This window comes from Bombina bombina, chromosome 3, assembly GCF_027579735.1.
Source record: "Bombina bombina isolate aBomBom1 chromosome 3, aBomBom1.pri, whole genome shotgun sequence".
NCBI classification, from domain to species: Eukaryota; Metazoa; Chordata; class Amphibia; order Anura; family Bombinatoridae; genus Bombina; species Bombina bombina.
Window position 1 is genome coordinate 1,132,273,462 of NC_069501.1, and position 15,287 is coordinate 1,132,288,748.

The 15,287-nt window shown below is 42.7% G+C and overlaps 1 protein-coding gene across 1 annotated transcript in view; it reads left to right on the forward strand.

The window, feature by feature from the left end:
• The window catches only part of MIPEP (mitochondrial intermediate peptidase), a 506,392-nt gene that overhangs the window by 201,602 nt on the left and 289,503 nt on the right, over nt 1-15,287 (forward strand). The window contains exon 11 of the mRNA XM_053708504.1: nt 13,998-14,151. Coding sequence (XP_053564479.1) covers nt 13,998-14,151 — 154 coding nt within the window. The remainder of the gene's footprint in view (nt 1-13,997; nt 14,152-15,287) is intronic.

A 15,287-nucleotide genomic window follows, 5' to 3' on the forward strand; every position in this document is an offset into this window, starting at 1 on the left:
GTCATGGACAGAATTCACGCACTAAAGTTGGCTAATTCCTTTATTTTAGATGCCGCTTTTCAATTGGCAAAATTAGCGGCGAAAAATTCAGGTTTTGCAATAGTGGCGCGCAGAGCGCTTTGGCTAAAATCTTGGTCGGCGGATGTGTCGTCCAAGACAAAACTGCTTAATATTCCTTTCAAAGGTAAGACCCTTTTCGGGCCAGAATTGAAGGAGATTATTTCAGACATCACTGAAGGGAAGGGCCATGCCCTCCCACAGGATAGGCCTTTCAAGGCTAAGAACAAATCTAATTTTCGTTCCTTTCGCAATTTCAGGAACGGACCGTCTCCTAACTCTGCAGCCTCTAGACAAGAGGGTAACACTTCCCAGCCTAAACCAGCATGGAAACCAATGCAAGGCTGGAACAAGGGTAAACAGACCAAGAAGCCTGCTGCTGCTACCAAGACAGCATGAAGGGGTAGCCCCCGATCCGGGACCGGATCTAGTAGGGGGCAGACTTTCTCTCTTTGCTCAGGCTTGGGCAAGAGATGTTCCGGATCCCTGGGCACTAGAAATAGTCTCTCAGGGGTATCTTCTAGAGTTCAAGGAACTTCCTCCAAGGGGAAGGTTCCACATGTCTCGGTTATCTTCAGACCAGATAAAGAGACAGGCATTCTTACATTGCGTAGGAGACCTATTAAAGATGGGAGTGATACACCCAGTTCCGACAGCGGAACAAGGTCTGGGGTTTTACTCCAACCTGTTTGTTGTTCCCAAAAAAGATGGAACTTTCAGGCCAATTCTGGATTTAAAAATTCTAAACAAATTCCTCAGAGTTCCATCATTCAAAATGGAAACCATTCGAACCATTTTACCAACAATCCAGGAGGGTCAATACATGACTACCGTGGACTTAAAGGATGCGTACCTACATATTCCTATCCACAAAGATCATCATCAGTTCCTAAGGTTCGCCTTTCTGGACAAACATTACCAGTTTGTGGCTCTTCCGTTCGGTTTAGCCACTGCTCCCAGAATTTTCATCCGGGGGAGTGGGAGCTCCACCCGGAGGTCTTTGCCCAGTTAACTCAACTATGGGGCACTCCGGATATGGATCTGATGGCGTCTCGTCAGAACTTCAAAGTTCCTCGATACGGGTCCAGATCCAGGGATCCCAGGGCGACACTAGTGGATGCATTAGTGGCGCCTTGGTCGTTCAATCTAGCTTATGTGTTTCCACCGTTCCCTCTCCTTCCCAGGCTGGTAGCCAGGATCAAACAGGAGAAGTCCTCGGTGATCCTAATAGCTCCTGCGTGGCCACGCAGGACTTGGTATGCAGACCTGGTGAATATGTCATCGGCTCCACCATGGAAGCTACCTTTGAGACAGGATCTTCTAGTACAAGGTCCATTCGAACATCCAAATCTAGTCTCTCTGCAACTGACTGCTTGGAAATTGAACGCTTGATTCTATCTAAGCGTGGGTTTTCAGATTCAGTTATAGATACTCTGGTTCAAGCCAGAAAGCCTGTGACTAGGAAGATTTATCATAAGATATGGCACAAATATATCCGTTGGTGCGAATCCAAGGGTTTTTCTTGGAGTAAAATCAAAATTCCTAGGATTCTTTCCTTTCTCCAAGACGGTTTGGTGAAAGGTCTTTCAGCTAGTTCTCTAAAGGGACAGATATCTGCTCTGTCTGTCTTGTTGCACAAACGTCTGGCAGCCGTGCCAGATGTACAAGCGTTTGTACAGGCGTTAGTCAGAATCAAGCCTGTTTACAGACCTATGACTCCTCCATGGAGTCTAAACTTAGTTCTTTCAGTTCTTCAAGGGGTTCCGTTTGAACCTTTGCATTCCATAGATATTAAGTTACTATCTTGGAAAGTTCTGTTTTTAGTTGCTATTTCTTCTGCCAGAAGAGTTTCTGAATTATCTGCTTTGCAGTGTACTTCTCCCTATCTGGTATTTCATGCATATAAGGTAGTTTTACGTACCAAACCTGGTTTTCTTCCAAAAGTAGTTTCCAACAGGAATATTAACCAGGAAATAGTTGTTCCTTCTCTATGTCCGAATCCAGTTTCAAAGAAGGAACGTTTGTTACACAACCTAGATGTGGTCCGTGCTTTAAAATTCTATTTAGAAGCAACAAAGGATTTCAGACAAACATCATCTTTGTTTGTCGTTTATTCTGGTAAGAGGAGAGGGCAGAAAGCTACTGCTACCTCTCTTTCTTTTTGGCTGAAAAGCATCATCCGATTGGCTTATGAGACTGCCGGACGGCAGCCTCCTGAACGAATTACAGCTCACTCTAATAGAGCTGTGGCTTCCACATGGGCCTTCAAGAACGAGGCTTCTGTTGATCAGATCTGTAAGGCAGCGACTTGGTCTTCTCTGCATACTTTTGCCAAATTTTACAAATTCGATACTTATGCTTCTTCGGAGGCTGTTTTTGGGAGAAAGGTTTTGCAAGCCGTGGTGCCTTCCGTTTAGGTAACCTGACTTGCTCCCTCCCTTCATCCGTGTCCTAAAGCTTTGGTATTGGTTCCCACAAGTAAGGATGAAACCGTGGACCGGACACACCAATGTAGGAGAAAACAGAATTTATGTTTACCTGATAAATTTCTTTCTCCTACGGTGTGTCCGGTCCACGGCCCGCCCTGGCTTTTAGTCAGGTTTGAAAATTTTTATTCCATACACTACAGTCACCACGGCACCCTATAGTTTCTCCTTTTTCTCCTAACCGTCGGTCGAATGACTGGGGGGGGGAGCCAGAGGGGGAGCTATATGGGCAGCTTTTGCTGTGCTCTCTTTGCCATTTCCTGTTAGGGAAGAGAATATTCCCACAAGTAAGGATGAAGCCGTGGACCGGACACACCGTAGGAGAAAGAAATTTATCAGGTAAACATAAATTCTGTTTTTCCATGCTGCAGGGAAAGCGCAAGAGGAAAAATAAACATTCAGTAAGCGAGGTTACTGACGCAGTTGTTGCTATTTCGAATGCCCCCTCCCAGAAGCCTGAGGAGGAGGATACTTCGGTAGCATATGAGGGTGAAATCTCAGATTTTAACAGTGTAATTCCTCCTGCTGATACTGAAGTTGTATCTTTCAGGTTTAAGCTAGAACACCTCAGTCTGTTACTTAAGGAGGTTTTGGCTACACTGGACGACAGTGACACCACGGTCGTAGTTAATCCTTAGAAATCCAGTAAGCTAAACAAATATTTTGATGTACCTTCCATGATGGAGGTTTTTCCTGTACCAGATCGAGCTACTGAGATCATTGCTAAGGAGTGGGAGAGACCGGGTATCCCTTTTTCTCCATCCCCTATATTTAAAAAGATGTTTTTCATAGCAGACTCTATCAAGGAGTCTTGGCAAACAGTACCCAAGGTGGAAGGGGCAATTTCCACTCTGGCTAAAAGAACTACTATCCCCATAGAGGATAGCTCTGCTTTTAAGGATCCTATGGACAAAAAAATTACAGGGGTTACTCAAGATGATGTATGTGCACCAAGATTTACAATGGCAACCTGCAATGTGCATTGCTACCGTCACTAGTGCGGTGCCATACTGGTTTGATGCGTTGTCTGATTCTATTAGGACAGACACTCCCCTTGAAGAGATCCAGGATAGAATAAAGGCCCTTAAGTTGGCCAATTCCTTTATTATGGATGCTTCCCTACAGGTTATTAAACTGGGAGCAAAAATTTAATGTTTTGCTGTGCTAGCCCGCAGAGCTTTATGGTTAAATCTTGGTCTGCGGATGTGTCCTCTAAGTCTAAACTTTTGGCGATTCCTTACAAGGGAAAGACCTTGTTTGGACCGGGTTTGACGGAAATAATTTCTGACATTACGGGAGGAAAGGGTCATTTTCTCCCTCAGGATAAGAGAAACAAACAAAAGGGACGTCAGAGTAATTTTCGTTCCTTTCAAATATCCTAGGGAAATCCTTCCACTTCCTGTTCCAAGCAGGAGCAGCCCAAACCTTCCTGGAGACCCAATCAGTCTTGGAACAAGGAAAAACAATAAAAAAAGCCTGCTTTTGAATCAAAAACAGCACGAAGGGCCTGCCCCCGATCCGGGACCAGATCTTGTAGGGGGCAGACTTTCCTTCTTCACTCAAGCTTGGGTTTGAGATGTTCAGGATCCCTGGGCTGTGGACATCGTGTCCCAGGGATACAAACTAGAGTTCAAGAACTTTCCTCCCAGGGGCAGGTTTCTGCTTTCAAGATTATCTGTAGACCTGAGAAAAAGAGAGGCGTTCTTACACTGTGTACGGGACCACTCCGACCTGGGAGTGGTAGTTCCTGTTCCGATGCAGGAACAGGGTCTGGGGTTCTATTCCAATCTGTTCGTGGTTCCTAAAAAGGAGGAAACCTTCAAACCAATTTTAGACCTCAAGAGTCTAAACAAATTTCTCAGAGTACTGTCCTTCAAGATGGAAACTATTCGTTCCATTCTACCTTTGATCCAAAAGGGTCAATTTATGACAACCTTGGATTTAAAGGACGCGTACCTGCATGTTCCCATCCACAGGGACCATCACAAGTTTCTAAGGTTTGCATTTCTAGACAAACACTTCCAGTTCATGGCTCTTCCAATCGGCCTTGCCATAGTTCCCAGAATTTTCTCAAAGGTTCTGGTGCTCCGATTGCGGGGCATTGCAGTGGCGCCTTATTTAGACGACATTCTAATCCAGGCGCCATCTTGGGAACCATAATAGATTCCTTATCAATGAAGATTTTTCTGACAGAAGTCAGGAAATCAAAGATTTTCAATTCTTGCCTAGCGCTTCAGTCCTCTACACGGCCATCAGTGGCTCAGTGCATGGAGGTAATCGGGCTGATGGTGGCGGCAATGGACATCATCCCGTTCGCTCATTTCCACCTCAGATTTCTGCAGTTAAACATGCTCAGTCAGTGGAACGGAGATTATGCGGATTTGTCTCCACGAATACAGCTGGAGCAGGAGACAAAGGATTCTCTTCTTTGGTGGTTGTCTCAGGATCATCTCTCCCAGGGAACCTGCTTTCGCAGACCCTCTTGGGTGATTGTGACAACAGACGCCAGAATTGTAGGATGGGGAGCAGTCTGGGGCTCTCTAAAGGCTCAGGGAACTTGGACTCAGTCAGAGTCTGTTCTGCCCATAAACATTCTGGAGCTGAGAGCAATCTTCAGTGAAGGAACGCAGAGTTCCTTAGCCATGACATAGGTAGCCAAGATAATTCGATGGGCGGAGACCCACAAATGCTGTCTGTCGGAGATCCACATCCCAGGGGTGGACAACTGGGAAGCGGACTTCCTGAGCAGGCAGACCTTTCACCCGGGGGAGTGGGAACTCCATCCGGAAGTGTTTTCCAGCCTGATTCTCAAATGGGGTCAGCCGGAATTGGATCTCATGGCATCTCGGCAGAATGCCAAGCTTCCGAGGTATGGGTCAAGGTCAAGGGACCCTCAGGTTGTACTGATAGACGCCCTGGCGGTACCTTGGACCTTCAGTCTTGCATACCTATTTCCTCCGTTCCCTCTTCTTCCTCGGGTCATTGCTCGAATCAAGCAGGAGAGGGCGTCAGTGATCCTCATTGCACCGGCGTGGCCTCACAGGATTTGGTATGCAGATCTGGTGGACATGTCATCTCTTCCACCTTGGAGACTTCCGTTGAGGAAGGACCTTCTACTTCAAAGTCCCTTCCTTTATCTAAATCTAGTTTCTCTGAAGCTGACTGCTTTGAGATTGAACGCTTAATTTTATCCAAGCGGGGATTTTCAGAATCGGTCATAGAGACCATGATTCAAGCTCGTAAACATGTGACTAGAAAGATTTACCACATGATATGGCGTAAATATCTATATTGGTGTGAATCCAAGGGTTACTCTGAAAGTTTGGAGAAGGGATTATCAGCAAGTTCCCTAAATGGTAAAATATCTGCCTTGTTTATTTTGTTACATAAACGTCTGGCGGACATACCAGACGTGCAATCATTTTGTCAGGCCTTGGTCAGGATCAGGCCTGTGTTCAAACCAGTTACTCCTCCCTGGAGTCTTAATTTAGTTCTTAAGGGGCTCCGTTTGAGCCTATGCATTCCTTAGATATTAAGTTGTTATCTTGGAAAGTTTTGTTTCTTGTTGCTATTTCATCAGCTCGTAGAGTGCCAGAGCTCTCAGCATTACAGTATGAGTCTACTTACCTTATTTTTCATTTGGATAAGGTAGTTTTACGTACCAAATTAGGGTTTCTCCCTAAAGTAGTTTCTGACTGGAACATTAATCAGGAGATTGTTGTTCCTTCCTTGTCTCCTAATCCTTCTTCTCAGAAGGAATGGCTTCTACACAATCTGGACGTGGTACGTGCTCTAAAATTCTATTTACAGGCGACTAGGGATTTTCGTCAATCTTCTGCTCTGTTTGTGGTATTCTCTGGAAAACGTAAGGGACAGAAAGCTATGGCTACTTCTCTTTCTTTGTGGTTGAAGAATATTATTAGATTTGCTTATGAAACTGCTGGACAGCAGCCTCCTGAGAGAGTTACAGCTTATTCAACGAGGGCTGTTTCCTCTTCCTGGGCATTCAAAAATGAAGCTTCTGTGGAACAGATTTGCAAGGCTGCAACTTGGTCCTCTCTTCACACTTTTTCAAAATTCTACAAGTTTAACACTTTTGCCTCGGCTGAGGCTGCTTTTGGGAGAGAGGTTCTTCAAGCAGTGGTGCCTTCCGTTTAGGTTCCCTGTCTTGTCCCTCCCTTATCATCTGTGTATTCTAGCTTAGGTATTGATTCCCAATATTAATTAGATGATCCGTGGACGACTCATGCCATTAGAAAAAAAACAAAATTTATGCTTACCTGATAAATGTATTTATTTCTTGACACGATGAGTCAACGGCCGCCCTGTTTTTTAGACAGGTTGTTGGTATGTTATAAACTTCAGACACCTCTGCACCTTGTTGCTTCCTTTCTCTCCTTTACTTCAGTCGAATGACTGGGGTTGGAGGGAAGGGAGGTGATATTTAACAGCTTTGCTGTGGTGCTCTTTGCCGCCTCCTGCTGGGCAGGAGTGATATTCCCAATAGTAATTAGATGATCCGTGGACTCATTGTGGCAAGAAAGAAATAAATTTATCAGGTAAGCATAATTTTTTTATTTTAATAATAAGCCATTTGTGCCAATTTTTGACCAATTGACTGGAGCATCATTTGTATAGAATATATATTATATATAATATAATATATATAAAACTTTCCAATTTATTTGATCAATTTTGCCTAGTTCTCTTGGAATCCTTTGTTAAAGTTATCCTAGGTGAGCTCAGGAGTGTGCGCTTGTCTTTCTTTCCTATGGCATGGAGAGTCCACAAATCATTCCAATTACTAGTGGGATATTCACTCCTAACCAGCAGGAGGAGGCAAAGAGCACCACCAGCAGAGCTGTTAAGTGTCACTTCCCTTACCCATAACCCGCAGTCATTCTCTTTGCCTCTGTCAAGAGAAGGATGTGCGAAGATGGTGTCTGGAGATATTTAGTCACTTAATGGGTACCTTTCCCTGCAAGCAAGGATTTGGGGCTATGCTGTGTCCATGTCAATCTCTTTAGTAAGAGTAATGGTGGCTTTTAGCAGTTAGAAAGCGGCGAGGTGGTCTTTGCTTTATTTCTAACATCTATGCTACCCCTTTGCTAGAAAACCAGGGTTGGTTACTCTGTATTTTCTTTTTCTACAGGTCTCAGACAGATACTGAATATCAGTCAAACCTAAGAAGCTGTTCCTGCCCTGTAGATGGATCCACAGGTAAGTGCTCTTGCCTTCTAGGTTCTGGGGGCAGCACTCTAGAGGTTAATCCTCTGTGGATCTTTAAAGGGACAGTATACACTCATTTTCATATAACTGCATGTAATAGACACTACTATAAAGAATAAGATGCACAGATACTGATATAAAAATCCAGTATAAAACTGTTTAAAAACTTACTTAGAAGCTGTCAGTTTGGCTCTGTTGAAAAGGTAGCTGGAAAGCCCACTGCAAGTGGCAAATAAGACACTCCCCCCCCCCCTCCCCCTTCTTTTGCATATGAAAAGACCCTTTACACAAACAGGAGCAAGCTGGAGAAGGTAGCTGACAGTATTCACATAAAGCTTTGGGGCTTGGTTAGGAGTCTGAAAATCAGAGCAATGTTATTTAAAAATAAGCAAAACTATACATTTATTTAAAAAAAAAACTTTATGGGCTTTATAAATAGATCATCTACAAAACATTTATGCAAAGAAAAAATGAGTGTATAATGTCCCTTTAACTGAGACTTACTTAATTCCTGTGTATGGGAATTTATTTTTGGGCAGAAATTTTTGCAGGCAATGCATTAATGTAGAACTTGAGGATTAAAGTGCTAATGTTTTACCCTATTTGTTGAGGCTAAGTTGGGCCCAACGTTTTCAGGGGGGATTTTATTTTAATCTCTGATGATACTTGTTTTATTTATTTCAGTCTAAAGACCGTAGCGGTTATGTTTAGGAGACTTGTTTCTTTATTTTGGGAGAAAGAGGAAACGTAGCGCTTAGGGATCGCGTTTTTTCACTCTGTGGCGCAGTTCTTTTTCCTTTGCCCTCACGTGACTCTCTGCTCTTTCGCCTGTGTAACTCAAAGTGGCTTGCAGAGCGGAGTTGCGTGCTGCCTGTGAGTGCTTCTAGAGGCATAAGATTTTTTTGTCTGGGGTTGCAGACGGAAAATCAGCCTTGGAATAGGATCGTTTCTCAGCCCTTGCTTTTGCTATTATCCGGTTACTGGTGGAATCTCTTGGTTCTGGTGTGGTGATTTACCTCAGTCAGACTGAGAATATAGAGGTTGCATATTGTATTAGATTCCAATAGTTCTTGGGGGTATTTAAATATATTTACTTTCCTGCTCCTTTATTTTTTGGGGGGGACTTATTTTTCTTATCTAAGATGGACATAGACCAAAATTCAGAAATACATTTTGTAAAATGTTTTTGTTTGGAGGCTCAGATAGTACCTCTCATGCAATATTGTTCCAAATGGTTGGATAAAACTTTACAGTCTAAAGACAAGATTTCCCCTCCTGAGTCTGTCTCTCAGGATAATGTTGTCCATGCCATGACTCGTATTTCTCCTCAAACGTCCCAACCTGTTTCACATGCAGTGCCCTGCGGTTCCTCTCAACCCCCTCCTGGGGGTGTTTACCAGGAGATTTTGCTGCACAGATAACATCCGCTGTTTCAGCAGCTTTATCGGCCTTTACTGTCACTGGTAAGAGAGAGGAAAGCCAACAATATTGCTATTAGCAAGAGTTCTGACTCCACTAAGGCTGCGTTAGTCATTCTTCCTTAATTATCTGATGAAGATGATACCTTAGTGGCTTCTGAGGGTGAGATATCAGATTCTAAGACTGTAGTGACCAATTATGCAGATTCAGAGGAGATTAATTTCAGATTTACGTTGGAACACCTCAGAGTTATTTTAAAGGAGGTTCTTGCTACTTTGTTACTGATTCTATACGTGACTCGTGGCGCACAGTGCCCAAGGTAGAGGGAGCTCTTGCCAAGAGAACTACTATTCTTATTGGTTAGTTGTTCTTTCAAGGATCCCATGGATAAAAAGCTTGAGGCTTTTTTGAAGAAGATGTACATTCATCGGGGATTGCAGTGGCAGCCTGTTGCTAGTATTGCTACAGTTGCGGAAGCAGCATCTTATTGGTGCAATGACTTATCTAATCTAATCTCAGAAGAGACTACTATAGAAGAGATCGAAGACAGGATCAAGGCTGGCCAATTCCTTTAATTGTGATGCCAACATGCAAGTTCTTAGACTGGGAGCTAAGATTTCTGGTTTCACTGTTTTAGCTCGCAAATCTTGGTCTGCAGATGTCACATCTAAGCCCAAGCTTTTGTCTTTGCCTTATAAAAAACTTAGTTTGATCCAGGTCTGGCTGAGATAATTTCCGAAATTACAGGTGAAAAGGGATCATTTCTACCTCAGGATAAAAAGAATAGACCTAAGGGTCGTCAGAATCCTAATTTCTGTTCCTTTTGTAACTTTAAGGGACAAAAGTCTTCTTCCTCCTCTTCCAAGCTGGAAGAATCCAAGTCTTCTTGGAGGTTCAGTCAGCCTTGGAATAAAGGAAAGCAAGCCAAGAAACCTTCCGCTGATTCAAAATCAACATGAAGGGATTGCCCCCGATCCTGTATTGGATCTAGTGGGGGGGAGCAGGCTTGGATACGCGATGTTCCGGATCCTTGGGCCGTAGACATAGTGTCTCACGATTACAGAATAGGATTCAAATCCTGTCCTCCCAGGGGCAGATTCCTCCTGGCAAGGTTATCTGCGGACCAGACAAAGAGAGAAACCTTCTTAAACTGCATAAAGGACCTATTTTCTCTGGGAGTGATTGTTCCAGTTCCACTAGAGGAAGAAGGTCTAGGATTCTATTCAAATCTATTTGTGGTTCCTAAAAAGGAGGGCACTTTCCGTCCCATCCTGGACCTAAAGTGTCTCAACCAATTCCTCCGGTTGCCGTTCTTCAAAATGGAGACCATGCACTCCATTCTTCCTTTGGTACAAGAGGGTCAGTTAATGACAACCATAGATCTGAAGGATGCGTATCTTCATGTTCCCATTCGCAGGGATCATGTCCAGTATCTGAGGTTTGCCTTTCTGTGCAAACATTACCAGTTTGTTGCTCTTCCTTGTGGCCTTGCTACAGCTCCCAGAATTTTCACAAAGGTTCTGGGGGCTCTTCTGGCAGTGGTCAGGTCTCTGGGTATTGCTGTGGCACCTTATCTGGACGACATCTTGGTTCAAGCATCATCTTTTCATCTAACAAGATCTCATACAAAGGTGTTGTTGTCTATTCTACGTTCCCACGGGTGGAAAGTGAATCTGGGAAAGAGTTCCCTTGTACCAGATACAATGGTGTGTTTCTTAGGAACAATTATAGATTCCCTGTCCATGAAGATTTTTCTGATGGACGCCAGAAAATCCAAGCTTCTTGTTTCGTGCCTTTCTCTCCAGTCTGCTATTTGTCTATCAGTGACTCAATGCATGGAGGCGATTGGTCTGATGGTTGCCTCCATGGACATTGCTCCTTTTGCTCGGTTCCATCTGAGACCCCTGCAGTTATGCATGCTCAATCAATGGAATGGACATCACTCGGATCTCTCGCATAGGATAGATCTGGATCCCCTGACAAGAGACTTTCTCTTGTGGTGGATTTCACAGCACCATCTGTCTCGGGGCACATGTTTCCTGAGACCTTCCTGGGTGATTGTAACCATGGATGCCAGTCTTTTAGGCTGGGGAGCAGTTTCAGGCTCCTTAAAAGCTCAGGGCCTGTGAACTTCCTGTAAGCATCTTGGAGTTGAGAGCAGTCTTCAATGCCTTGACAGCTTGGCCTCAGTTAGCCTTGGTCCGGTTTATCAGATTCCAGTCAGACAACATCACCTCGGTGGCTTACATCAACCACCAGGAAGGAACTCAGAGCTCATTAGCAATAAAGAAGGTGACTCGCATTCTCCAGTGGGTGGAGTCTCACGATTGTCATCTCTCTGCCATCCACATCCCAGGGGTGGACAACTGGGAGGCTGATTTTCTGAGCAGGCAGACTTTTCATCCCGGAGAATGGGCTCTCCATCCAGAAGTTTTCACAATAACTCTTAGGTGGGGGATTTCGGAGTTGGTTCTAAAGGCGTCTCGTCAAAACTTCCAAAGTGCGGTTCAAGGTCAAGACATCTTAAAGCCGTTTTGATAGACGCTCTGGCAGTTCCTTGGACCTTCAATCTAGCATACCTGTTTCCTCCGTTTGCTCTCCTTCCATGAGTAATTGCTTGCATCAAGCAGGAGAGAGCATCTGTGATTCTAATAGCTCCTGCATGGCCTTGCAGGATCTGGTTCGCTGATCTGGTGACGATGTCATCTCTTCCTCTTTAGAGGTTGCCTTCGAGGAAGGTCCTTCTACTTCAGGCTCCCTTCCTTCATCCAAATCTAGATTCTCTGAAGCTGACTGCGTGGAGATTGAACGTCTAATTTTGAGTAGACGTGGCTTCTCTGAGAAGGTCATTGATACCATCCGTCAGGCTCGTAAGCCTGTTACTCACAGAATTTACCATAAGGTATGGCGTAAATACCTTTTTATTAATGTGATTTAAAGGGTTTCTCTTGGAAAAGAGTAAGGGTTCCTAGAATGTTTTTCTGTTCTTCAGGAAGGCCTGGAGAAGGGGTTGTCAGTCAGTACTCTGAAGGGTCAGATTTCTGCTCTATTCTCTTACACAAACGTCTGGCAGATTTGCCAGATGTCCAATATTTTGTTCAGTCTCTGGTCAGAATCAGGCCTGTGTTTAAACCTGTTTCTCTTTCTTGGAGCCTTAATCTTAATCTTAAAGTTTTGCAGCAGGCTCCGTTTGAGCCGATGCATTCAGTTGAGATTAAATTGTTATTTTGGAAGGTTTTGTTTCTTTTTCCAGTTTCTTCTGCTCACATCGTTTCTGAGCTTTCGCTCTGCAGTGTGATTCCCCTTACCTCATTTTCCATGCTGATAAGGCGGTCCTTCGTACTAAGTTCGGTTTCTGCCTAAGGTTGTGTCAGATCGCAATATTAATCAGGAAATTGTTGTTCCTTCTTTTTGTCCCAAGCCTTCCCAGAAGGAACATCTTTTGCATAACTTGGATGTTGTGCGTGCTCTGAAATTTTACCTTCAAGCAACTAAAGATTTCCGGCAGACTTCTGCCCTGTTGTTGTTTTCTCTGGTAAGTGTAGGGTCAGAAAGCCACTTCTACCACTCTTTCTCACTGGTTGAGAAGTGTTATCCGTTTAGCTTATGAGACAGCTGGACAACAGCCTCCTGAGAGAAGCTCATTCCACTAGGGCTGTCTTCTCTTCCTGGGCTTTCAAAAATAAAGCTTCTGTGGAACAAATTTGCAAGCCGGCCACATGGTCCTCTATATATACTTTTCCCAAGTTCTACAAATTAGATACTTTTGCCTCGACTGGGGCTTCCTTTGGGATAAAATTTCTTCAAGTAGTGGTGCCTTCTGTTTAGGTCCGCCTGTCTTGTTCTCCCTCCCTTTCATTCTGTGTCCTCTATCTTGGGTACTGGTTCCCACTAGTGATTGGAATGATTTGTGGACTCTCCATGCCATAGGAAAGAAAAAAAAATTTATGCTTACCTGATAAATTAGTTTCTTTCCATGTATGGAGAGTCCACGACTAGCACTTTTTTAAATTTTAAGACGGCAGTTTTTCTGTACAAACCTCAGGCACCTCTATACCCTTGTGTTATCTTCTTTTTCCATTTCCCTTTGGCCAAATGACTAAGGGTTATGGGTAAGGAAAGTGACTTAACAGCCCTGCTGGGGTGCTCTTTGTTTCCTCCTGCTATCCAGGAGTGAATATCCCACTAGTAATTGTAATGATTACGTCTGGAAAGAAACAAATTTATCAGGTAAGCATAAATTTAGTTTTTGCCATTTGTCAGCAGTGTGTGCAACTATGTTTATATCCATGTAATACATAGCTGCAATTGCAAACACTGCTGCCATAGACTGCTAAACTCATATCAGCCTGCATAGGTTTCCTCTTCAACAAAGGATACCAAGAAAATAAAGCAAATGTGATGATAAAAGCAATTTGGAAAGTTGTTTAAAATTGCATGCTCTATCTGAATCAGGGAAGTTTAAATTTGACTTTACTGTCCATTTAATTGCGTTTTAGTCTTTTAAGAGTTACAACTGAAATATTACATTAATCCGTATTCTTACCGATCACTTTTCTCTATATATGTCCTTGCTTATTTACTTTTTGGCATTTTGACGTAAAAAACATTGAGTGTCTAGCTGGTGAAATATGTGAATATGAGAAGAATTGTTTTAATAACTTGTCTTTTATCTGTGCACTGCTGCTTGTGAGCTATTATCAAGTAGACATATTTTGCCTTGCATACTGGTATTCATTAGTTATAGAAGACATTGCATCAGCATATAACCAGTAAGCATTATGTTCTCATTTTCTTTTTCTGCAGGTATAATATAGAGCCCAGTTTGTACTCTCCATTTTTTTCTCTTGGTGCATGTATGGAGGGATTGAACACCCTTTTTAATCAACTTCTTGGAATATCAATTTTTTCTGAAGAACCAGCAAAAGGAGAAGTTTGGTCTGAAGATATCCGAAAACTGGTTAGTGTTTATTATGTCCTTGCATAATATTTATATTTTATTAGAATACTATCTCTATAAAACTGTTTCTTTTTCCTCTGTTTTGTGGGTCAACTGCAATTTTTTTAATAGTTAAAGGAACATTAAACCGTAAATACAATTATATTTTTGAGGTTATTCCCTGCCACCCTCTAGAGGAGCCACCATGTTGAAATCTAGCTTTCACTGCATTCTATTTTTGACGTGTGTGTACATGTGCAGCTGCTCTCCTTCAGATACCAGATGTAAAAAATTGGCTTCAAAATGTCAGCCCCTGTAACAAAAGGATGTGCTTGACATCTATTTAATGTTTATTGTCTATTAAAAATATTTTAAAATACAATACTTTAGCAATTAAAGAAATTAAACTTTCATGATTCAGATAGGGCATGCCATTTTAAACAACTTTCCTATTTACTTTTATCATATTTACTTTGTTCTCTTGGTATTCTTAAAGGGACACTCAATCAAAATTAAACTATCATTATTCAGATAGAGCATGCCATTTTAAACAACTTTCCAATTTACTTTCATTAACAAAATGTTCACAGTCTTTTTATATTTAAACTGTTTGAGTCACCAGCTCCTACTGAGCATGTGCAAGAATAAGTGTGTATGCATTTGTGAATGGCTGATGGCTGTCACATGGTACGTGTATGCATTTGTGATTGGCTGATGGCTGTCACATGGTACAGGGGGAGTGGAAAAAGACATAACTTTTAAAATTGTCAGAAAAAAATCTACTCATTTGAAGTTCAGACTAAGTGCTTTTGCATTGTCTTGTTATCTTGCATTTGTTGATTATGCAAATCTAATGTGTTGACTGGTCCTTTAATTGAAAGCTAAACCTAGGTAGGCTCATATCCTAATTTCTAAGCTGTTGAACTGCCTCTTATATTAGTGCAGTTTGACAGTTTTTGACAGACACTGCTAGTTCATGTGTATCATAGATAACAACATTGTGCTCAGCACTGATTGGCTAAAATGCAAGTCTGTCAAAAGAACTGAGATGAGGGGACAGTCTGCAGAGGCTTTAGATACAAGGTAATCACAGAGGTTAAAAGTGTATAAATATAACAGTGTTGGTTATACAAAACTCGGGAATGAGTAATAAAATG